Source organism: Hyperolius riggenbachi, chromosome 6, assembly GCF_040937935.1.
Source record: "Hyperolius riggenbachi isolate aHypRig1 chromosome 6, aHypRig1.pri, whole genome shotgun sequence".
NCBI lineage: Eukaryota > Metazoa > Chordata > Amphibia > Anura > Hyperoliidae > Hyperolius > Hyperolius riggenbachi.
In genome coordinates this window covers 373,353,649-373,379,738 of record NC_090651.1, presented here as the reverse complement: position 1 = coordinate 373,379,738, position 26,090 = coordinate 373,353,649, and the positions used below count along the sequence as shown (strand labels likewise).

The following is a 26,090-nucleotide window of genomic DNA, read 5'->3' as shown; positions in this document are numbered from 1 at the left end:
CAAACAACATTTATATCGCGCTTTTCTCCTGGCGGACTCAAAGCGCCAGAGCTGCAGCCACTAGGACGCGCTCTATAGACAGTAGCAGTGATAGGGAGATTTGCCCAAGAAACTCCTCACTGAATAGGTGACGGCTTACTGAACAGGCAGAGCCGAGATTTGAACCCAGGTCTCCTGTGTCAGAGGTAGAGCCCTTAACCATTACACTATCCAGCCACAATATTGCTTATGCACACAAGCATTACATTATGATGGGCCCAACACAAAATCACATGGAGGAGGCCTCTAACATCATGTGTTATGGTTCCCTGTCTTTTCAAAGATTTGAAAAGCTTGACTGAGAAACAGCAAGCAAATGTATGCCAGAGTTGGTTAGATTTTTATTAAATCCAGATTTTCAGGCAACAGCATTTTCTACCTGGGCTGGTCAGATAGTTTGCACTTTATTCAAGGGCAAGCTTTTTGATTGGACAGTTGATGTTTTGAATCACACTACGCTGAGAAAAAACCCTTTAGAATTCATAGCTTTTGTGGTCCATAACTGGTTAAGAATATCTCCATTACCATATCCTCTTAATGAACTCCTGATTGCTAATCAATCAAATGTTTCTTCAGCAGCATCTAAAGCAATCTGTATGCAGCAAAGTCTAAAGTCTTGCATAAAACTAAACATAAAAGTTCCAGAAAATGTTCACATCCAGCAATGTCGTTGTCCATAGCAACTGCGCATCAGACCCATAGTCAGACTCTGTCATTAACAGATAATGAAATTCAATTGTCATTCATGGGAGTCAAATGGACCTATGAAGCTATCAATGAACTTTCCTTGCTAGCCAGAGGGAATAAAGATTTGTGTTTGAAAGAATTGTCTGAATATTCTTATGAGGAAATATTACAGTGTATTGAGCAAATCAAATTGTTTGTGCAGCAAGGGAAATTTGCATATTCTTTAGTTCAACACTTGTTACAAGTCCTATACATTCTTAAAGAGACTCCGTAACAAAAATTGCATCCTGTTTTTTTATCATTCTACAAGTTCCAAAAGCTATTCTAATGTGTTCTGGCTTACTGCAGCACTTTGTACTATCACAGTCTCTGTAATAAATCAACTTATCTCTCTCTTGTCAGACTTGTCAGCCTGTGTCTGGAAGGCTGCCAAGTTCTTCAGTGTTGTGGTTCTGCTATGAACTCCCCCTTCCAGGCCCCTCTATGCACACTGCCTGTGTATTATTAAGATTAGAGCAGCTTCTCTCTTCTCTCTCATCTTTTACAAGCTCGATAAATCGTCCTTTGAGCTGGCTGGGCTTTCACATACTGAAGAATTACAGACAAGGGCAAAGCTGTTTGCAGCAAGAAACAAGCAGCCTGAAACTTCAGTGCATGAGAGATGCAGGGGGAAAGAGACACAAATAATCTCTTGAGATTCAAAATAAATTCTGTATACAGCCTGCTTGTGTATGGATGTATTTTCTATGTGTGGACATACTGTACATCAACCTACTTCCTGTTTTGGTGGCCATTTTGTTTGTTTATAAACAAACTTTTAAAAACTGTTTTTAACCACTTTTAATGCGGCGGGGAGCGGCGAAATTGTGACAGAGGGTAATAGGAGATGTCCCCTAACGCACTGGTATGTTTACTTTTGTGCGATTTTAACAATACAGATTCTCTTTAAGGATAGGAAATACCCTTGTAATGATCCAGTTAATCGAGTTGATTCTCTGTCAGGAGTAAACCAAGCCAAGTCCACTTCAGCTGGCTTCCTGCAGACTGGTCCAACTGTAAACTATGCCCAGAATAATTGTTTAGTTTCTGACAAGAATGAATGGTATGCTCCGTTTGAAAAATGGGAAATTGAACCTTTGATTTATGAATTGGAGAATGATCGAAAATATTTCTATGAATTTTACACTAAGGCTGCTTACACACCAAGACGTTACAGGCGCACGTCAGTGCGCCTGTAACGCTCCCCCAACGCACAGCAATGTAACACAAGTGGGCTGTTCACACAGCCCACGTTGCGTTACATGTCACGCTGCACGTTCTCCGCAAAGTGCAGCATGCTACGGCGTTGGAGCGGCTATAGCCGCGTTAGACTGTTTGCACATGCGCAGTGGGGGGCGGAGAGGAGGCGGGGAGAGCCAGCTACAGTAGCCGCGCACATGGCTACTTAATATTTACTGCACTGGCGGCAGCTGATTGGCTGGCGGGACCACGTGATGCGGAGTGTCTCGCTCCGCATCACGTGGTCCCGCTGGCCAATCAGCGCCACTCTGGGAGACATTATAGGAATCGAGCCGCCTAACGCGGCTCACTCTACCGTCGGCTCTTGCAGCACCATACGTTGTGTTAGGTGCACGTTATGCGACCTTAACGTGGCACCTAACACAACGTCTTGGTGTGCAAGAAGCCTAAGAGTAACATAATTTTGCATGCATGCATTGAGTCTACTTTTTCTTTGATTGAAATGAATCTGTGTGTGCATGACTTTGTGATTCCGTTAATTGATGCATGGAATGAGATCTTGAATGGTCGCTCTAGGAGTCAGTGTGAGCAACATTCAGTAACCAATGTAAATTCGTTCTCTCCGTTGCCCCTAGCAACAACATCACCTGCTAGCCTTGCTCCAGATGCACGCCTTGCTTCTCTAACCCGTTATAATGGTGGCAATAAGTCTTTTTTGAATTTCTTGCAGTATTGCAACATTTTGAATTTATGTTCTTTCTTCAGATCAGCCACCACATTTCAGCAGTCCAGGTTTATTATCTTATACCTGCTTGATAGCAAGATTAGAACTTGGGCTGAGGAAGTTGCTGATGAAAACGAGGAGGTTTTTGATGAACCCCTGGAATTTGTTAAATGAATCGCAAAACGTTTTGCGAAAAAATACAAACAGACTCCTACTGATTTGTTTTCTGCATCCTGCAAACCATATGATCCAGCAGACACCAATAGATGCACTACATCAGTTCCTAAGTCTCAGCAATCATGTTTAGTAACCTTAGAACCCCAGCATCTGAATTTTCCAATTTTACAGTTGAAGAATTGTGGGTCAGATTTGCAAACACTGTATCCTGATCTTCCTGTTTCAGCACCTTGCTCTAGTTCATGGTTCAGAGCATCTGTTATGTGAACCTGAATTCACAGAATCATTGCCTTATCCAGAAAATGTTCCAGTAAATTCGCCCTGTACCATGAATTATGCAGTAGTTCTGTCCAATAAAGCTCAGGTCACAGAATCATTATGCTGTCCAGCAGGTGTTTCCATGGTTCTGCCCTGCAACATGGACTGTTCAGTGATCCTGTCCAGTGAAGCTGAGGTCGCAGAGTCTTATGCTTCACCCAGTACTGAAGATGCTTCAAGACCTCTAGCAGAGGACTCAGAGGCTCTGCTTACTTCAGTTTGTGTTGCAGTAATATTCACCTGTTTAGCAGCTGTCTTGGAATTACAATCCACTCTAGTAAAACTAATATTGTTGAGTCCCTGTCTGATGTTGTAGCAGCCAGGGAACTTCAGCCCTGTTCTCTGAATGTTTCAGAAGTCTTTCCCTGTAACATGGATAATTCTGACTCTCTGGTAAAAATAATAGAAGTCTCAGAATTTCAGTCCGGTTTAGTGAGTGTTCCTGAAACCCTGCCTTGTATCTTGAAAAATTCTGGTTCTCTGTCCGGTGTGGCAGAGGTTCCAGAGTCCCCATTCTCCATGTGAGCCTAAAGGGCGTTCTAACCTCTTTGGATTGCTATGGAGCTAAAGTGTTCTGGGAGATTTCTGAGGAAACTTGTCCTGGTGCCTTGGACTGGTTCAGCAGTGGGTACTGTGTTGGTAAGGACAGTTCCGGTGGGCATTGCAGAAGGTTTGGTATTTTTGGACAGTCCCTGGAAGGTGGTGGGTATCGCTCAGAGTTTCGGGTTGCTTTTTCCTGAAAATCACGGTTCTGATGGGTATCACACTGGGGCTTGTAGCACTGATGGGCATGGTTCTGTAGGTTCTGGTTCTGATTGGTCCAGTCTTGGTGGGACTGATTCTGGAATTTGGTCTTGTCGGGCTGTCCCGATCCTTCATGAGTTATCAGTCAGATCAGTTTGCTGGATTTTCTACATCTGGTTTTCTGGTTTGGGTGGTTCAGGAGAATTGTGCCAGTTTCTATAGGCGTCTGGAAGCCACCTTTAAAGGAGGGGGGTACTGTAAGGATTCCTCCTGTAGCATGCTCTGTCCGTTGCAGTGGAGCTGCAAACGGACAGTTCTGGCTTGTTTGCTTGCATTTGGTTGTGCAATCGCAATGAGTCACATTGTCATTTGCAATCGCTCTGCAGTTCTGGGCAGCTCAGGATGCTGTCATCATTCCACCAATTGCTTGCTGCATCTGAGCTGCGGCCAGATAGCCCTGGATTTCCTGCAGGCATGTTGTTACATAATACTGCATGCATTTCCTATGGGAGTCATTTGCATTCACAACCAGCTAGAAAATGGTAATCAAGCCAGTTCAGGATTGAATGATTACCATTCAGCTGTGTGGAAATTTGCATGCTTGCATCCATTGGTCGATGCCGGCATAAAAGTCTGTCTCCCCTTTTAGACCTTGCCCATCGTATCGGTCAGTACGCTGTCTGCTGGGCACTGTGCTACTCTGTATAGTTCTGTTATTGTAGTTCAATGTGACCTTATTATTTGTGCTTTAGCTAGTTTCTTGATAAATATATATGCAGACTTTCAATATAGACACTATCGCGCTACAACCCAAAGAGAAAGTCCTTGCACTTCAACATCAAGATTAAATGTCCATGAATGTCCACTGAGAGTATCCCAAGGTGCATTAGACCCATCTAACTGAGGGTCTAGGATAAGGGTGTTTGCCCAGTCTTGAGGGTGTTGGTGGAGGTGTAGATTATACACAAGAACCTACGCAGTTGTTGAGTGCCCACTTTTATTGCTTGGAAGAACACTGGATTGAAAGTTTCATGAACATTTAATCTTGGTGTTGAAGTGCAAGGACTTTCTCTTTGGGTTGTAGCGCGATAGTGTCTATATTGAGAGTCTTTTCTTTTTTGTATCTTGCAATCGCGCACCACCAAACATATTTTGTATAGTGGACAGTATTCACATACCAGCGCAGGGTCACATATTGTAATATATACAGACTTGATAATATATATTTATCCGTTAGTTGAGCCGTTTGTTATTTTTCTGTATTATTGTGTATTGCCTCGTTTCCATGCCTGATGGACGTTCGCTGCATCCGCGGTGGGTCAGTGAAGTCCATTATCCTGATAGCTTGGATTCTGCCATCACCACGTTGGTGACTGGTAGTATTCCTGCTACTCTAGTTCTGGGAACGTAACTGATAGGCTGCGGTTGCTATTAGTTATGTTCTTTCCTGTAGTCTTGCCTGTGTGGATGCTCGCTGGTGACTGTTGTTAGCCAGCTTGCTCTGCTTCTGTGGACGTGACTGTGAGCTGCGGTTGCTACTAGTTACGCTCCAATCTATAGTCCTGTCTTGTACCTGTCTGAATGCTTGCTATTACAAAGGCAGCGCAACATCGCACTGCGCTGCCATTGTGTCTTATTTGTAGCGTTATCGGAAGCCCAGAGCTGCAGTTGTTCTGGGCAACCTGTGTAGCCACTTCCATTATTCAGCTACCAGCCTTGTTGCTCTGGGTGGTCATTAGTATAACCCCTACGCAGGGCAGACATCAGGGGGGGGGGGGGGACAACTGACACTGCAGTGAGGGGCCCAAGGCTTCTGGGGGCCCTGGGCCTCCAAAAGCACTGGAAGGACCGCATATGCTAGCTTTGGGCCTGTGGCTCACTAACCAGCACATCGCGTTCCAGCACTGAGAGAAGAGTGACATCAGCGCTTGAATGTGGGGAGCAGATGAGTGAGCCCGCTATAGCGGATTTTCTATACTGGGCCACCACCTATACCTGGCTGCCTATACTGGGGCTGGAACCACCTATACCTAGATACCTATACTGGGGCACCACCTATACCTGACTACCTATACTGGGGCACCACCTATACTTGGCTACTTATACTGGGGCGCCTATAGCTTGCTACCTATACCAGGGACACCTGTACCTGGCTAACCTATACTGGTGCACCACCCATACCAGGCTACCTATACTGGGGGCAGCTATACCAGGCTACCTATACGGGGCACCACCTATAGTTAAATATCTATACTGGGGCACCTGTATCTTGCTGGCCAATACTGGGGCATCAGCTCTACCAGGCTACCTATACTGGGGGTATCTACACCTGGCTACCTATACTGGGGGAACCTACACCTGGCTACTTATACTGGGGGAACCTACACCTGGCTACCTATACTGGGGGCACCTATACCTGGCTAGGGCAGGGGGACGAGCTGAGACAGAAGGGGACAAGAGGTAACAAAGGCGGACAAAAAAGACACAGGGAGAAAAGAGCTGAGACGGGAACATGAGGTCACACAGAGGGACACAAAAGAGGCACAAACTGAGGTGAGACAGAGGGGGAACAAAAGAGGCACAGGAAAAAAAGAGGGGGACAAAAGACAATGGATAAAGGATAAGACCGGACCTACAAGTCCCTATCTCATTTGTTAACTGGGGACTACCTGTATTTTGCTAGTATTTAGCTCCACCCACAACATGCCATGGTCACGCCCAGTTTTTGCCGCCTCACACTGTGCATGCCACTTTCTTCAGTGTCGGAGCAATGCACATTTTTTACCGCAGTGCACTTTGTGCATGTACACGGGGGTGGGGTGGCTAGTGGGCGGGCACAGCAACCAGTGGGTGGGCCCAGGGAGGGGGGCCCAAGTCCTGATGATGTGTGAGGGGCCCCAACATTTCTGGTGGCGGCCCTGCCACGCATTACACTTACAGACAGTATTGCTTATGCACACAAGCATTACAAACTATAAGTTATTTGTCAGTAGGGGAACAGGGAGGTATCAATGCTCAGTGAGGCAGTGGGTGAAAATATAGTCCTCTTTCACTCGCCTGCCTCTCTGAGCTGTACAAGACTGGAGGTTTTCGGAGGAGAGGGTAAGTAAAGGGGGAAATTATTTTAATGATGGAAAAAAAAAACCTTTGCAAAATAGCAGTGGTGGTGGCCAGCAGCGTGTGTGCCCATAGAGGGTGCTCAGAGTGCCACCTCTGGCACACGTGCCACAGGTTCGCCACCACTGGTCTATATGAAGGAAAATGAACCAGGATAGAGAGGACCAGTGGGGTTTGAATTATAAAACTACATATTTTTCTTATGAAATCTTTATGGTATGCATGGCTAGGGGGTGTGCCGGGGGTGTGATTAGTTAGGGGTGTGGCAGGGGCGTGGCTTAAGTGTCCCTCTTTCTTATCTCAGAAAATTGGGAGGTATGCATTTACGCTGAACATGTGATTGTTATTGTCTATTAACTGACTGGTTGTTGTCTATAACTTGACTGATTGCTGCATAAGACTTGATTTTACGTTAACTGATGTTTTTAATTATGTTTTACTAATTGAGTGTCTACTTATTGATATTTATAATGACGAACTCGATATTTTTTATATGAATCGATTTTGGTAATAATTGCTATTTCCCTGGCATGGTAGATGCCTGTACAGACATCAGGTTGTCACTCAGAACATTCACAAATGATTAGTTCAGGTGATACACTTCTAACGTCTGTACAAGGCTTAGCACTCCCCTCATCATCCCATGTCTCCCTTCCAGTGACTTAAAGCGGACCCAAACCAAACATTTTTTTAATTCAAAATATTTAGTTGCACCACTCTGACACATACAAAGATAAATAAACACTCCTTCAAGCCTATGAGCATTTCAGTGCATGCTTTTCACCCTTCTCTTTTCATAACTAGAGTTATACAGCTGGCAGCCATTAGCAATTCCTCCTTTGCAGGACACCTCTTACTCCACCAGTCTGCCGGATTCTCTCCCGGCAATATGAAAGGAAGGGAGGGGTTTCTCCAATAAATGTAAAATATTTCATATTTGTCATCATGCAGCTGAAAAAAGGCTGCTATTTATTATTATAAGTTAGAAAATAGATTTTATTTCTGAAATCTTGTATTTTTAATTTGGGTCCACCATCGATGAATCAAATCGAATCACACAAAAAATTGTATGCTGTAGATGGGGCTTAAAACTAGCATACTTTACAGAGATATGTTACCTTCCTGCATGCAGCACCCAGTCTCCTGCACCATGTGCTTTGCAGAGTGTAGTGGCCACTGCTAACCCTGAAGATGTGTTTGGAAAGCTTGAGACTAATGGGTACACACACATTTCCAATGTTTGTCACCCTAAATGCTCCGCCCCCAGCCCAACAGCCCCCCACAGATAGTATAGGTAACCAGGAGACTAGTGATAGATAGTGATTGGTAGATTCTAGTGGCAGGCAGATAGTGACAGCCAGTTTGTGTCAAGCAGTGGGTAACAAGTATTGAAAGGTAGCAGGTTACAAATAACTACAGTAATTACAAATATATTTAGCAAAAATGTCTTTGGTGGTTTTCCACTGCATCTTCCCTATTGTTCTTTATTACCAAAGGATATCCGTCTCATATAACAGTCAAGAAATGCATTAAACAAAAAATAATGTTATCTGAACTCTTTATTAATATAAAAGGGTGAGTAGTGGTACATAGAGGATAGTAAGTAGTGGTACATAGTAGATGGTTAGTAGTGGTACATAGCGGATGGCGAGTAGTGGTACATAGTAGATGGTGAGTAGTGGTACATAGTAGATGGTGAGTAGTGGTACATATGTAGATGGTTAGTAGTGGTACATAGCTGATGGTGAGTAGTGGCACATAGTAGATGGTGAGTAGTGGTACATAGTGGATGGAGAGTAGTGGTACATAGCGGATGGTGAATAATGGTACATAGTAGATGGTAAATAGTGGTACATAGCAGATGGTGAGTAGCGGTACATAGTAGATGGTGAGTAGTGGTACATAGTAGATGGTTAGTAGTGGTACATAGCGGATGGCGAGTAGTGGTACATAGTAGATGGTGAGTAGTGGTACATAGTAGATGGTGAGTAGTGGTACATAGTAGATGGTGAGTAGTGGTACATAGCAGATGGTGAGTAGTGGTACATAGCGGATGGCGAGTAGTGGTACATAGTGGATGGTGAGCAGTGGTACATAGTAGATGTGAGTAGTGGTACATAGCGGATGGTGAGTAGTGGTACATAGCGGATGGAGAGTAGTGGTACATAGCGGATGGAGAGTAGCGGTACATAGTAGATGGTGAGTAGTGGTACATAGTGGATAATGAGTAATGGTACATAGCGGATGGTGAGTAGTGGTACATTGTAGATGGTGAGTAGTGGTACATAGCAGATGGTGAGTAGTGGTACATAGCGGATGGTGAGTAGCGGTACATAGCGGATGGTGAGCAGTGGTACATAGTAGATGGTGAGTAGTGGTACATAGCAGATGGTGAGTAGTGGTACATAGCGGATGGCGAGTAGTGGTACATAGCGGATGGTGAGCAGTGGTACATAGTAGATGTGAGTAGTGGTACATAGCGGATGGTGAGTAGTGGTACATAGCGGATGGAGAGTAATTGTACATAGCGGATGGAGAGTAGTGGTACATAGCGGATGGTGAGTAGCGGTACATAGCGGATGGTGAGTAGTAGTACATAGCGGATGGTGAGCAGTGGTACATAGCGGATGGTGAGTAGTGGTACATTGTAGATGGTGAGTAGTGGTACATAGCAGATGGTGAGTAGTGGTACATAGCGGATGGTGAGTAGCGGTACATAGCGGATGGTGAGCAGTAGTACATAGTAGATGGTGAGTAGTGGTACATAGCAGATGGTGAATAGTGGTACATAGCGGATGGCGAGTAGTGGTACATAGCAGATGGTGAGCAGTGGTACATAGTAGATGTGAGTAGTGGTACATAGCGGATGGAGAGTAATTGTACATAGCGGATGGAGAGTAGTGGTACATAGCGGATGGAGAGTAATTGTACATAGCGGATGGTGAGTAGTAGTACATAGCGGATGGTGAGTAGTGGCACATAGTAGATGTGAGTAGTGGTACATAGCGGATGGTGAGTAGTGGTACATAGTAGATGGAGAGTAGTGGTACATAGTACATGTGAGTAGTGGTACATAGTACATGTGAGTAGTGGTACATAGCGGATGGTGAGTAGTGGTACATAGCGGATGGTGAGTAGTGGTACATAGTAGATGGTGAGTAGTGGTACATAGTGGATGGAGAGTAGTGGTACATAGATGTGAGTAGTGGTACATAGCGGGTGGTGAGTAGTGGTACATAGTAGATGTGAGTAGTGGTACATAGCGGATGGAGAGTAGTGGTACATAGCGGATGGAGAGTAGTGGTACATAGTAGATGTGAGTAGTGGTACATTGTAGATGGTGAGTAGTGGTACATTGCAGATGGTGAGTAGTGGTACGTAGTAGATGGTGAGTAATGGTACATAGCGGAGAGTGAGTAGTGGTACATAGCGGATGGTGAGCAGTGGCACATAGTAGATGGTGAGTAGTGGTACATAGCGGACGGTGAGTAGTGGTAGATAGCGGATGGAGAGTAGTGGTACATAGTAGATGTGAGTAGTGGTACATAGCGGATGGAGAGTAGCGGTACATAGTAGATGGTGAGTAGTGGTACATTGTAGATGTGAGTAGTGGTACATAGTAGATGGTGAGTAGTGGTACGTAGTAGATGGTGAGTAATGGTACATAGCGGAGAGTGAGTAGTGGTACATAGCGGATGGTGAGTAGTGGTACATAGCGGATGGTGAGTAGTGGCACATAGTAGATGGTGAGTAGTGGTACATAGTAGATGGCAGTATTTTTGTATGGCAGTATTTGATGAGTAGATGGTGAATAATGGTACATAGTAGATGTGAGTAGTGGTACATAGCGGATGTTGAGTTATGGTACATAGCAGATGGTGAGTAATTGTACATAGTGGATGGAGAGTAGTGGTACATAGCGGATGGTGAATAACGGTACATAGTAGATGGTAAGTAGTGGTACATAGCAGATGGTGAGTAGCGGTACATAGTAGATGGTGAGTAGTGGTACATAGTAGATGGTGAGTAGTGGTACATAGCGGATGGTGAGTAGCGGTACATAGTAGATGGTGAGTAGCGGTACATAGTAGATGGTGAGTAGTGGTACATAGTGGATGACGAGTAGTGGTACATATTGGATAGTAAATAGTGGTACATAGTGGATGGTGAGTAGTGGTACATATTGGATAGTAAATAGTGGTACATAGTGGATGGTGAGTAGTGGTACATAGTGGATGGTGAGTAGTGGTACATAGTGGATGGTGAGTAGTGGTACATAGTGGATGGTAGGTAGTGGCATATAGTGGATGGTGAGTAGTGGTACATAGCGGATGGCGAGTAGTGGTATATAGTAGATGGTGAGCAGCGGTACATAGCAGATGGTAAGTAGTGGTATATAGTAGATGGTGAGTAGTGGTACATAGTAAATGGTGAGTAGTGGTACAAAGCAGATGGAGAGTAGCGGTACATAGTGGATGGTGAGTAGTGGCACATAGTGGATGACGAGTAGCGGTACATAGTGGATGGTGAGTAGTGGTACATAGCAGATGGTGAGTAGTGGTACATAGTAGATGGTAAGTAGTGGTACATAGCAGATGGTGAGTAGTGGTACATAGCGGATGGTGAGTAGCGGTACATAGCGGATGGTGAGTAGTGTTGGGCGAACAGTGTTCGCCACTGTTCAGGTTCTGCAGAACATCACCCTGTTCGGGTGATGTTCGGGTTGGCCGAACACCTGATGGTGTTCGGCCAAACTGTTCGGCCATATGGCCGAACTAAGAGCGCATGGCCGAACGTTACCCGAACGTTCGGCTAGCGCTGTGATTGGCCGAACGGGGCACGTGTAGTGTTGGGCGAACATCTAGATGTTCGGGTTCGGGCCGAACATGGCCGAACTCCGAACATAATGGAAGTCAATGGGGACCCGAACTTTCGTGCTTTGTAAAGCCTCCTTATATGCTACATACCCCAAATTTACAGGGTATGTGCACCTTGGGAGTGGGTACAAGAGGGAAAAAAAATTAGCAAAAAGAGCTTATAGTTTTTGAGAAAATCGATTTTAAAGTTTCAAAGGGAAAACTGTCTTTTAAATGCGGGAAATGTCTGTTTTCTTTGCACAGGTAACATGCTTTTTGTCGGCATGCAGTCATAAATGTAATACATATAAGAGGTTCCAGGAAAAGGGACCGGTAACGCTAACCCAGCAGCAGCACACGTGATGGAACAGGAGGAGGGTGGCGCAGGAGGAGAAGGCCACGCTTTGAGACACAACAACCCAGGCCTTGCATGAGGACAAGAAGCGTGCGGATAGCAATTTGCATTTTGTCGCCATGCAGTCATAAATGTAATACAGATGAGAGGTTCAATAAACAGGGACCGGAAACGCTAACCCATCACAGATGTTCATTGTTCATGTTACTTGGTTGGGGTCCGGGAGTGTTGCGTAGTCGTTGCCAATCCAGGATTGATTCATTTTAATTTGAGTCAGACGGTCTGCATTTTCTGTGGAGAGGCGGATACGCCTCCGATCTGTGACGATGCCTCCGGCAGCACTGAAACAGCGTTCCGACATAACGCTGGCTGCCGGGCAAGCCAGCACCTCTATTGCGTACATTGCCAGTTTGTGCCAGGTGTCTAGCTTCGATACCCAATAGTTGAAGGGTGCAGATGGATTGTTCAACACAGCTACGCCATCTGACATGTAGTCCTTGACCATCTTCTCCAGGCGATCGGTGTTGGAGGTGGATCTGCACGCTTGCGGTTCTGTGTGCTGCTGCATGGGTGTCAGAAAATTTTCCCACTCCAAGGACACTGCCGATACCATTCCCTTTTGGGCACTAGCTGCGGCTTGTGTTGTTTGCTGCCCTCCTGGTCGTCCTGGGTTTGCGGAAGTCAGTCTGTCGGCGTACAACTGGCTAGAGGAGGGGGAGGATGTCAATCTCCTCTCTAAAGTCTCCACAAGGGCCTGCTGGTATTCTTCCATTTTGACCTGTCTGGCTCTTTCTTCGAACAGTTTTGGAACATTGTGTTTGTACCGTGGATCCAGAAGGGTATAAACCCAGTAATTGGTGTTGTCCAGAATGCGCACAATGCGTGGGTCGCGTTCAATGCAGTCCTAGGCCGAAGAGGTCATAGCCTAGGGTCACAAAACCTGTTTATTTGGGCAATTTCAATGGTGGCGAGTCTGACGTACATAAATCGCAGCAATGGCCGTTAGCAACGTCTGAATCTCACGAAATGTCTCATGCAGGTAGAAGACATATTGTTAGACTTGGGCTCCAAAGATGGGTTCCCTACATCTCTGCAAACCAGAGTTACAGGGCTCCAAATTTGGTAAAATCCCCCATAGGCTTTCATTGGGCCTCCTATTTACAGTTCCAAAATCTCACATCTTTTCAAAGGGCAATTACTCAGCAGTGGCAAATTTTCTAGCATTGTAGGGACCCTTAGGGGGAACATGACTGGTGAGTTTCGGGCCCCTAGGCCAAAGAGGTCATAGCCTAGGGTCACAAAAACCTGTTTATTTGGGCTATTTCAATGGTAGTTACAGGGGTCCAAAATTGGTAAAATCCCCCATAGGATTTCATTGCCTCCCTATTTCACTTTCCAAAATCTCACACCATGGCTGCGATTTATGTACGCCACCATCACTACCATTGAAATAGCCCAAATAAACAGGTTTTTGTGACCCTAGGCTATGACCTCTTTGGCCTAGGACTGCATTGAACGCGACCCACGCATTGTGCACATTCTGGACAACACCAATTACTGGGTTTATACCCTTCTGGATCCACGGTACAAACACAATGTTCCAAAACTGTTCGAAGAAAGAGCCAGACAGGTCAAAATGGAAGAATACCAGCAGGCCCTTGTGGAGACTTTAGAGAGGAGATTGACATCCTCCCCCTCCTCTAGCCAGTTGTACGCCGACAGACTGACTTCCGCAAACCCAGGACGACCAGGAGGGCAGCAAACAACACAAGCCGCAGCTAGTGCCCAAAAGGGAATGGTATCGGCAGTGTCCTTGGAGTGGGAAAATTTTCTGACACCCATGCAGCAGCACACAGAACCGCAAGCGTGCAGATCCACCTCCAACACCGATCGCCTGGAGAAGATGGTCAAGGACTACATGTCAGATGGCGTAGCTGTGTTGAACAATCCATCTGCACCCTTCAACTATTGGGTATCGAAGCTAGACACCTGGCACAAACTGGCAATGTACGCAATAGAGGTGCTGGCTTGCCCGGCAGCCAGCGTTATGTCGGAACGCTGTTTCAGTGCTGCCGGAGGCATCGTCACAGATCGGCGGCGTATCCGCCTCTCCACAGAAAATGCAGACCGTCTGACTCAAATTAAAATGAATCAATCCTGGATTGGAAACGACTACGCAACACTCCCGGACCCCAACCAAGTAACATGAACAATGAACATCTGTGATGGGTTAGCGTTTCCGGTCCCTGTTTATTGAACCTCTCATCTGTATTACATTTATGACTGCATGGCGACAAAATGCAAATTGCTATCCGCACGCTTCTTGTCCTCATGCAAGGCCTGGGTTGTTGTGTCTCAAAGCGTGGCCTTCTCCTCCTGCGCCACCCTCCTCCTGTTCCATCACGTGTGCTGCTGCTGGGTTAGCGTTACCGGTCCCTTTTCCTGGAACCTCTTATATGTATTACATTTATGACTGCATGCCGACAAAAAGCATGTTACCTGTGCAAAGAAAACAGACATTTCCCGCATTTAAAAGACAGTTTTCCCTTTGAAACTTTAAAATCGATTTTCTCAAAAACTATAAGCTCTTTTTGCTAATTTTTTTTTCCTCTTGTACCCACTCCCAAGGTGCACATACCCTGTAAATTTGGGGTATGTAGCATGTAAGGAGGCTTTACAAAGCACAAAAGTTCGGGTCCCCATTGACTTCCATTATGTTCGGAGTTCGGGTCGAACACCCGAACATCGCGGCCATGTTCGGCCTGTTCGGCCCGAACCCGAACATCTAGATGTTCGCCCAACACTAATAGTGAGTAGCGGTACATAGCGGATGGTGAGTAGCGGAACATAGTAGATGGTGAGTAGTGGTACATAGCAGATGGTGAGTAGTGGTACATAGCAGATGGTGAGTAGTGGTACATAGCAGATGATGAGTAGTGGTACATAGCAGATGGTGAGTAGTGGTACATAATAGATGGCGAGTAGTGTTACATAGCGGATGGAGAGTATTGGTACATAGTAGATGGTGAGTAGTGGTACATAGCAGATGGTGAGTAGTGGTACATAGCGGATGGTGAGTAGCGGTACATAGCGGATGGTGAGTAGCGGTACATAGCGGATGGTGAGCAGTGGTACATAGTAGATGTGAGTAGTGGTACATAGCAGAGGTGAGTAGTGGTACATAGTAGATGGTGAGTAGTGGTACATAGTGGATGACGAGTAGCGGTACATAGTGGATGGAGAGTAGTGGTACATAGTAGATGTGAGTAGTGGTACATAGCGGATGGTGAGTAGTGGTACATAGTAGATGTGAGTAGTGGTACATAGTAGATGGTGAGTAGTGGTACATTGTAGATGGTGAGTAGTGGTACATAGCAGATGGTGAGTAGTGGTACGTAGTAGATGGTGAGTAATGGTACATAGCGGAGAGTGAGTAGTGGTAAATAGCGGATGGTGAGTACTGGTACATAGTAGATGGTGAGTAGTGGTACATAGCAGATGGTGAGTAGTGGTACATTGTAGATGGTGAGTAGCGGTACATAGCGGATGGTGAGTAGAGGCACATAGCAGATGGTGAGTAGCGGTACACAGCTAGTGGTGAGTAGTGGTACATAGTGGATGGTGAGTAGTGGTACATAGCAGATGGTGAGTAGTGGTACATAGCGGATGTCTCCTAGTGGTACATAGCGGAAGGTGAGTAGTGGTACATAGCAGATGGTGAGTAGTGGTACATAGCGGATGGTGAGTAGTGGTACATAGCGGATGGTGAGTAGTGGTACATAGCGGATGGTGAGTAGTGGTACATAGTGGATGGTGAGTAGTGGTACATAGCGGATGGTGAGTTGTGGTACATAGCGGATGGTGAGTTATGGTACATAGCGGATGGTGAGTAGTGGTACATAGCGGATGGTGAGTTATGGTACATAGCGGATGGTGAGTAGCGGTACATAGAGGATGGTGAGTAGTGGTACATAGTAGATGGTGAGTAGTGGTACATTGTAGATGGTGAGTAGTGGTACATAGCAGATGGTGAGTAGTGGTACATTGTAGATGGTGAGTAGTGGTACATAGCAGATGGTGAGTAGTGGTACGTAGTATATGGTGAGTAATGGTACATAGCGGAGAGTGAGTAGTGGTACATAGCGGATGGTGAGTAGTGGTACATAGCGGATAGTGAGTAATGGTACATAGCGGATAGTGAGTAATGGTACATAGCGGATAGTGAGTAATGGTACATAGCGGATGGTGAGTAGTGGTACATAGCGGATGGTGAGTAGTGGCACATAGTAGATGGTGAGTAGTGGTACATAGTAGATGGTGAGTAGTGGTACATAGCGGATGGTGAGTAGTGGTACATAGCGGATAGTGAGTAATGGTACATAGCGGATGGTGAGTAGTGGTACATAGCGGATGGTGAGTAGTGGCACATAGTAGATGGTGAGTAGTGGTACATAGCGGATGGTGAGTAGTGGTACATAGCGGATAGTGAGTAATGGTACATAGCGGATGGTGAGTAGTGGTACATAGCGGATGGTGAGTAGTGGCACATAGTAGATGGTGAGTAGTGGCACATAGTAGATGGTGAGTAGTGGTACATAGCGGATGGTGAGTAGCGGTACATAGTAGATGGTGAGTAGTGGCACATAGTAGATGGTGAGTAGTGGTACATAGCAGATGGTGAGTAGTGGTACATAGCAGATGGTGAGTAGTGGTACATAGTAGATGGTGAGTAGTGGTACATAGCAGATGGTGAGTAGTGGCACATAGTAGATGGTGAGTAGTGGTACATAGTAGATGGTGAGTAGTGGTACATAGCAGATGGTGAGTAGTGGTACATAGCAGATGGTGAGTAGTGGTACATAGCGGATGGTGAGTAGTGGTACATAGCGGATGGTGAGTTATGGTACATAGCGGATGGTGAGTAATTGTACATAGTGGATGGAGAGTAGTGGTACATAGCGGATGGTGAATAATGGTACATAGTAGATGGTAAGTAGTGGTACATAGTAGATGGTGAGTAGTGGTACAAAGTAGATGTGAGTAGTGGTACATAGCGGATGGAGAGTAGTGGTACATAGTAGATGGTGAGTAGTGGTACATTGTAGATGGTGAGTAGTGGTACATAGCAGATGGGGAGTAGTGGTACGTAGTAGATGGTGAGTAATGGTACATAGCGGAGAGTGAGTAGTGGTACATAGCGGATGGTGAGTAGTGGCACATAGTAGATGGTGAGTAGTGGTACATAGTAGATGGTGAGCAGCGGTACATAGCAGATGGTAAGTAGTGGTACATAGTAGACTAGCCGTCCCGCGTCGTAGCATACGCCGCATCTTCTATCTATCTAATAGAGTACGTGCCTCAACCTTGAAGCAAGAAGAATAAAGGTGGGTACACACATCAGATAAAAGTCTTTGGAAAAATGAAAGATCACAGACCAATTTTACCCCCTTCCATGTAGTATCAGAGTCACACCTACACAGTCTATTCTATTGAGCTGCACTCCCCATTAGATAGAAATATTTGCAAGATGCTGCACACAAAGTTGCTGTACACATTCAAAAGATCATTATCTGCAAAAGATCCGTTCCTGCAAAAGATCAGTATCTACAAAATACATTCATAGTCTATATTTCCATGCGGATTATTGTGGACATTTTTCTGCATAAGGGCATAAGCATCCGCATACAATGAATTTTCGATGCTGGTCGAAAACACAAATATTTCTGAAGATTTTCGTGAAAATTCGCCAAAAAACGAAAACAGGATTTTCGATGCGAAAATGACTTAGGCGAAAATTCGCAAGCAACACTGCTACATGCTACATTAGCACTATCCAAGAGCGCCACAGGGAGGATTCCCAATCAGGGATGCTCAAATTCGGCTTCGGGAGATATCCGGATTTTTGCTATCCGGATATCTCCCAGTAATGCTGTGCGGGCTGGGCGGGGGGGTCAAGCTTACCTCTCTGACGTCTTTTTCGGTCGTCCCTCAGCGCCTCCCACGATGCGGTCCAAGCGGCCGTCACCTGATTACAAACACTTCCTCCTTCCGGGTTGAAGGAGGAAGAGTTTGTAATCACGTGACGCGCATGGAGCGCATCGTGGGAGGCGCCGAGGGACGACCGAAGAAGACGTCAGAGAGGTAAGCTTGACCCCCCCGCCCAGCCCGCACAGCATTACTGGGAGATATCCGGATAGCAAAAATCGGGATATCTCCCGAAGCCGAATTTGAGCATCCCTATTCCCAATGCCCCCTTTTTATACAACCGGAGGGACCGCGGGAACCACAGCGGCACCCCGGAGGGGGAGGCTAGGTGCCGCAGGCGACCCCCCCCCCCCCAAGCGTGGCCAGTGCCAGGGAGAGCCGTCTGCACCCACCTCCCAATATTAAAAAGAGGCACTTACCTTAACGTCCATTGCGTTCTGCTACATGCGCATTAATTTTCTCATGGAAAGCATTTTGTGCAGTTTGTATCCTTTGGAGGCAGGTGGTGGATGGCTTGCTCCGGTGGTGTGAGCCCTGGAGTGAGTTGTCTGCACCTGTCCTCCCCCCCCCTCTGGAGTGCTGTATGTGGGCCAGCCCTGAGCTCTAAAGCTCGGGGTGACCCATGCTTCACTCCTTTCTCATGTGGTGCCCCCAAGTTAATGCGCATGTAGCAGAACACAATGGACGTTAAGGTAAGTGCCTGTTTTTAATATTGGGAGGTGGGTGTGGACGGCTCTCCCCGACGCTGGCCACGCTTGGGGGGGGGGGGGGGGGGTCGCCTGTGCCTCCCCCTCCGGGGTGTCGCTGTGGTTCCCAGGCAGTGAGAGAGCCTGGGACCCTGTGGTCCCCCCGGTTGTATAAAAGGGGTGCATTGGGAATCCTCCCCGTGGCGCTCCTGGATAGTGCTAATGTAGCATGTAGCAGTGTTGCTTGCGAATTTTCGCCTCGAAAATCCCGTTTTCGTTTTTTGGCGAATTTTCACGAAAATCTTCAGAAATATTTGCGTTTTCGACCAGCATCGAAAATTCATTGTATGCGGATGCTTATGCCCTTATGCAGAAAAATGTCCACAATAATCCGCATGGAAATTCAATCTATGCGGACGTTTATACGGAAAAATGCCCGCAATAATGCGCAAGAAACTTCTCTGAATGCGGGCGCTAATGCCCTTATGTGGAAAATGTTCGCAATCATACGCAAGTAATGCGAAAATGACTGGCCTTAGGCGAAAATTAACGTGAAAAAATTAGAGGGAAAATGTGCCTGTCAAAACGCAATTAGGCGAAAATTCGGTAAAAATTTATCGAAACAAATTTTTGCATTTTTGCTCATCACTGGCATGTAGCAGGGCGACTGCTTTGCAGTATTGGTTTTTTGACCCTGCATAGTTTGGCATGCAAAAGCAAATGCATATTTGCATAAGTATTGCCTCATGAATAGCCAATTAGGCCAGATTTGCAAAGCCAGACTTGCTAGGGTAGGCCTCTTTTCCGCGGACAGTTGATAGGCAGTAACATGCCTCTCAAACTCTTACAACTGCTCACTACTGCCTGGTAACAGCTTGCTGCTGCCTGGAAACTGCTTGTTGCTGCCTAGTATCTGCTCACTGCTGCTTGGTAACTGCTTGCTGCTGCCTGGTAACTGCTTGCTGCTGCCTGGTAACTGCTTACTGCTGCCTGGTAACTGCTTGCTGAGCACACAGCTCAACAGTCCGTGGAAAAGAAGCCTAAAACTTGGTGATTGAGCACGCATACATTTTTTCATGCAAAGTACTTCTTCTTCTTGCTCGAAGGTTGAGGCACTTACTCTATTATATATATAGATAGATGGTGAGTAGTGGTACATAGCGGATGGTGAGTAGTGGCACATAGTAGATGGTGAGTAGTGGCACATAGTAGATGGTAAGTAGCGGTACATAGTGGATGGTGAGTAGTGGCACATAGTGGATGGTGAGTAGTGGCACATAGTAGATGGTGAGTAGTGGTACATAGTAGATGGTAAGTAGCGGTACATAGTGGATGGTGAGTAGTGGCACATAGTGGATGGTGAGTAGTGGCACATAGTAGATGGTGAGTAGTGGTACATAGTAGATGGTAAGTAGCGGTACATAGTGGATGGTGAGTAGTGTTACATAGCGGATGGTGAGTAGTGGCACATAGTAGATGGTGAGTAGTGGTACATAGCAGATGGCGAGTAGTGGTACTTAGCAGATGGCGAGTAGTGGTACTTAGCAGATGGCGAGTAGTGGCACATAGCAGATGGCGAGTAGTGGTACATAGCAGATGGCGAGTAGTGGTACATAGCAGATGGCGAGTAGTGGTACATAGCAGATGGCGAGTAGTGGTACTTAGCAGATGGCGAATAGTGGTACATAGCAGATGGCGAGTAGTGGTACATAGCAGATGGCGAGTAGTGGTACATAGCAGATGGCGAGTAGTGGTAGATAGCAGATGGAGTGTAGTGGTACATAGTGGATAGTGAGTTATGGTACATAGCGGATGGTGAGTAGTGGCACATAGTAGATGGTGAGTAGTGGTACATAGTGGATGGTGAGTAGCGGTACATAGTGGATGGTGAGTAGTGGTACATAGTAGATGGTGAGTAGTGGTACATAGTAGATGGTAAGTAGCGGTACATAGTGGATGCTGAGTAGCGATACATAGTAGATGGTGAGTAGTGGTACATAGCAGATGGTGAGTAGCGGTACATAGTAGATGGTGAGTAGTGGTACATAGCGGATGGTGAGTAGTGGCTAATAGTAGATGGTGAGTAGTGGTACATAGTAGATGGTAAGTAGCGGTACATAGTGGATGGTGAGTAATGGTAGATAGCGGATGGTTAGTAGTGGCACATAGTAGATGGTGAGTAGTGGTACATTGCGGATGGAGAGTAGAGGTACATAGTGGATGATGAGTAGTGGTACATAGTAGATGGTGAGTAGCGGTACATAGCGGATGGTGAGTAGTGGCACATAGTAGATGGTGAGTAGTGGTACATAGTGGATGGTAAGTAGCGGTACATAGTGGATGGTGAGTAATGGTAGATAGCGGATGGTGAGTAGTGGCACATAGCGGATGGTGAGTAGTGGTACATAGTAGATGGTGAGTAGTGGTACATAGCAGATGGTGAGTAGTGGTACATAGCGAATGGTGAGCAGTGGTACATAGTAGATGGTGAGTAGTGGCACATAGTAGATGGTAAATAGTGGTACATAGTAGATGGTGAATAATGGTACATAGTAGATGTGAGTAGTGGTACATAGCAGATGGTGAGTAGTGGTACATAGTGGATGGTGAGTAGTGGTACATAGTAGATGGTGAGTAGTGGTACATAGTGAATGGTGAGTAGCGGTACATAGTGGATGGTGAGTAGCGGTACATAGTCGATGGTAAGTAGCGGTACATAGTGGATGGTGAGTAGTGGTGCATAGTAGATGGTGAGTAGTGGTACGTATTAGATGGTAAGTAGTGGTACATAGTAGATGGTGAGTAGTGGTACATAGTGGATGGTGAGTAGCGGTACATAGTAGATGGTGAGTAGCGGTACATAGTAGATGGTAAGTAGCGGTACATAGTGGATGGTGAGTAGTGGTGCATAGTAGATGGTGAGTAGTGGCACATAGTAGATGGTAAATAGTGGTACATAGTAGATGGTGAATAATGGTACATAGTAGATGTGAGTAGTGGTACATAGCAGATGGTGAGTAGTGGTACATAGTGGATGGTGAGTAGTGGTACATAGTAGATGGTGAGTAGTGGTACATAGTGAATGGTGAGTAGCGGTACATAGTGGATGGTGAGTAGTGGTACATAGTCGATGGTAAGTAGCGGTACATAGTGGATGGTGAGTAGTGGTGCATAGTAGATGGTGAGTAGTGGTACGTATTAGATGGTAAGTAGTGGTACATAGTAGATGGTGAGTAGTGGTACATAGTGGATGGTGAGTAGCGGTACATAGTAGATGGTGAGTAGCGGTACATAGTAGATGGTAAGTAGCGGTACATAGTGGATGGTGAGTAGTGGTGCATAGTAGATGGTGAGTAGTGGTACATAGTAGATGGTAAGTAGCGGTACATAGTAGATGGTGAGTAGTGGTACATAGTAGATGGTAAGTAGCGGTACATAGTGGATGGTGAGTAGCGATACATAGTAGATGGTGAGTAATGGTAGATAGCGGATGGTGAGTAGTGGTACATAGTAGATGGTGAGTAGTGGTACATAGTAGATGGTGAGTAGTGGTACATAGTGGATGGTGAGTAGTGGTACATAGTAGATGGTGAGTAGTGGTACATAGCAGATGGTGAGTAGCGGTACATAGTAGATGGTGAGTAGTGGCACATAGTGGATGGTGAGTAGTGGTACATAGTAGATGGTGAGTAGCGGTACATAGTGGATGGTGAGTAGTGGTACATAGCGAATGGTGAGTAGTGGTACATAGTAGATGTGAGTAGTGGTACATAGCAGATGGTGAGTAGTGGTACATAGCAGATGGTGAGTAGCGGTACATAGTGGATGGTGAGTAGTGATACATAGTAGATGTGAGTAGTGGTACATAGTGGATGGTGAGTAGCGGTACATAGTGGATGGTGAGTAGTGGTACATAGTAGATGGTGAGTAGTGGTACATAGTGGATGGTGAGTAGCGGTACATAGTGGATGGTGAGTAGCGGTACATAGTGGATGGTGAGTAGTGGCACATAGTGGATGGTGAGTAGTGGTACATAGTGGATGGTAAGTAGCGGTACATAGTGGATGGTGAGTAGTGGTACATAGTGGATGGTGAGTAGTGGTACATAGTGGATGGTAAGTAGCGGTACATAGTGGATGGTGAGTAATGGTACATAGCAGATGGTGAGTAGTGGCACATAGTAGATGGTGAGTAGTGGTAAATAGTAGATGGTGAGTAGTGGTACATTGCGGATGGTGAGTAGCGGTACATAGTGGATGGTGAGTAGTGGTACATGGTAGATGGTGAGTAGCGGTACATAACGGATGGTGAGTAGTGGCACATAGTAGATGGTGAGTAGTGGTACATAGTGGATGGTAAGTAGCGGTACATAGTGGATGGTGAGTAATGTTAGATAGCGGATGGTGAGTAGTGGCACATAGTGGATGGTGAGTAGCGGTACATAGTGGATGGTGAGTACCGGTACATAGCGGATGGTGAGTAGTGGTAAATAGTAGATGGTGAGTAGTGGTACATAGCGGATGGTGAGTAGTGGCACATAGCAGATGGTGAGTAGTGGTACATAGTAGATGGTAAGTAGTGGTACTTAGTAGATGGTGAGTAGTGGTACATAGCAGATGGTGATTAGCGGTACATAGTAGATGGTGAGTAGTGGCACATAGTGAATGGTGAGTAGTGGTACATAGCAGATGGAGAGTAGTGGTACATAGTAGATGGTGAGTAGTGGTACATAGCGGATGGTGAGTAGTGGCACATAGTAGATGGTGAGTAGTGGTACATAGCGGATGGTGAGTAGTGGCACATAGTAGATGGTGAGTAGTGGTACATTGCGGATGACAAGTAGTGGTACATAGTTTACAGCAAGTAGTGGTACATAGCGGATGGTGAGTAGTGGTACTTAGCGGATGGCGAGTAGTGGTACATAGCAGATGGTGAGTAATGGTACATTGTAGATGATGAGTAGTGGTATATAGCAGATGGTGAGTAGTCGTACATAGTGGATGGTGAGTAATGGTAGATAGTGGATGGAGTGTAGTGGTACATAGCAGATGGTGAGTATTGGTACATAGTAGATGGTGAGTAGCGGTACATTTGGGATGAAGAGTAGTGTTACATAGCGGATGGTGAGTAGTGGCACATAGTAGATGGTGAGTAGCGGTACATAGCGGATGGAGAGTAGTGGTACATAGCAGATGGCGAGTAGTGGTACATAGCAGATGGCGAGTAGTGGTACATAGCAGATGGCGAGTAGTGGTACATAGCAGATTGCGAGTAGTGGTACATAGCAGATGGCGAGTAGTGGTACATAGCAGATGGCGAGTAGTGGTACATAGCAGATGGCGAGTAGTGGTACATAGCAGATGGCGAGTAGTGGTACATAGCAGATGGCGAGTAGTGGTACATAGCAGATGGCGAGTAGTGGTACATAGCAGATGGCGAGTAGTGGTAGATAGCGGATGGAGTGAAGTGGTACATAGCGGATGGTGAGTTATGGTACATAGCGGATGGTGAGTAGTGGCACATAGTAGATGGTGAGTAGTGGTACATAGCAGATGGTGAGTAGCGGTACATAGTAGATGGTGAGTAGTGGTACATTGCGGATGACAAGTAGTGGTACATAGTATAGAGCAAGTAGTGGTACACAGCAGAGTGTAATTGTGAACTTTTTGTTGATGAACAGATGACATTGAACCTTTTTCACAAGATTTCCCATATGGAAGCAATGCACCCCCTAGTGGAAAAGGTAAGAGGCAACTATTTCTATTCTAAAGGTGGCCACACACTTATAGATTTGCAGCAGATTCGACCATCAGATAGATTTCTGGCAGATGCCTGTCAAGTGGAATCTGACAGGAATCTATCTAATGTGTGCCACACACTAGGAACAGATTTCCAATAGATTTCATAATGAAATCGATTGGAAATCTATCTAAATGCATTATTGGACGATTAGATTCAATGCAACTCTACCAGCAGCAGAATAACCTAGATCTTCCATACTGTCAGATACATCAAATCAATCGAAATCGGTCCCAAATCGATTAATCGATCGAATGATGGCTGAAATCGACCAGTGTATGAGGCCCTTAACCATTTATGCCTCCAGGACGTAGTACCTATGTCCAGGAGGCCACGTGCGCGTTTGCGCGCTCCCGCGGCCGATCGCACGCGTGCACGCGCACTCCTGGCCGCGGATTCGGTAGCCCAGGAATCGATGTATCGGGCTATGGTGCCCGATCACTGAATCCTCTCCCCCGCTGAAAAAGCGACAGCTTCTCTCGGAAGCTACGCTTTTTCTGAAGCTATGTGCCTCTAAGCATACATTGTAGGCTTAGAGTGACGTCATGTAAACAAACTCATCTTGTGGCCAAAAAGTAAAACTACAAGTAAAAGTAAAAAAACATTACAATACACAAATATTTCCCCAAATAAAACACTATTTATATCCCTCCCTCGCAAAAATGCCCACATAAAATGTTTAATAAAAAAAAACATTACTATTAAAAAAAACAACATAAATATTTACCTAAGGGTCTAAACTTTTTAAATATCTATGTAAAGATGAAATATTTCCCTCTATTTTTTTTTTTTTTTTATAAGCTTGTAAATAGTGATGGATCCAAAACGGAAAAAATGCTCTTTTATTTCCAAATAAAATATTGTCGCGATACATTGTGATAGGGACATAATTTAAACGGTGAAATAACCGTGACAAATGGGCAAATACAATACGTGGGTTTTAATTATGGAGGCATGTTTTATTTTAAAACTATAATGGCCGAAAACTGACAAATAATGAATTTTTTCATTTTTTTTCTTATTCTTACTGTTAAAATGCATTTACAGTAAGGTAGCTCTTAGCAAAATGTACCCCCCAAAGAAAGCCTAATTGGTGGCGGAAAAAACAAGATATAGATCAGTTCATTGTGATAAGTAGTGATAAAGTTATAGGCTAATGAATGGGAGGTGAACATTGCTCGGATGCATAAAGTGAAAACGACTGAAGGCTGAACTGGTTAAGGTTATTTATAGGGTGTTAATATATTCTGCAGTATTTAACTGATAATTAGTGGTATTATTGTGCATTTATGCTGAACATATTATTGTTATTGTGTACTAATTGTCTGGTTGTTGTCTATTTCTTGGCTGATTGCTGCATAAGA

The 26,090-nt window shown here is 45.4% G+C and overlaps 1 protein-coding gene across 4 annotated transcripts in view; it reads left to right on the top strand.

The window, feature by feature from the left end:
- LOC137521951 (zonadhesin-like) overlaps positions 1 to 26,090 on the top strand; it is a 173,262-nt gene that overhangs the window by 35,770 nt on the left and 111,402 nt on the right. For 3 of the 4 annotated variants that reach the window (XM_068241910.1, XM_068241909.1, XM_068241907.1), the window contains exon 5: positions 24,608 to 24,670. The exons of the other annotated variant lie outside the window; for it this stretch is intronic. In XM_068241910.1, the coding sequence (XP_068098011.1) occupies positions 24,608 to 24,670 (63 nt within the window). The remainder of the gene's footprint in view (positions 1 to 24,607; positions 24,671 to 26,090) is intronic. 4 annotated transcript variants of the gene reach the window in all.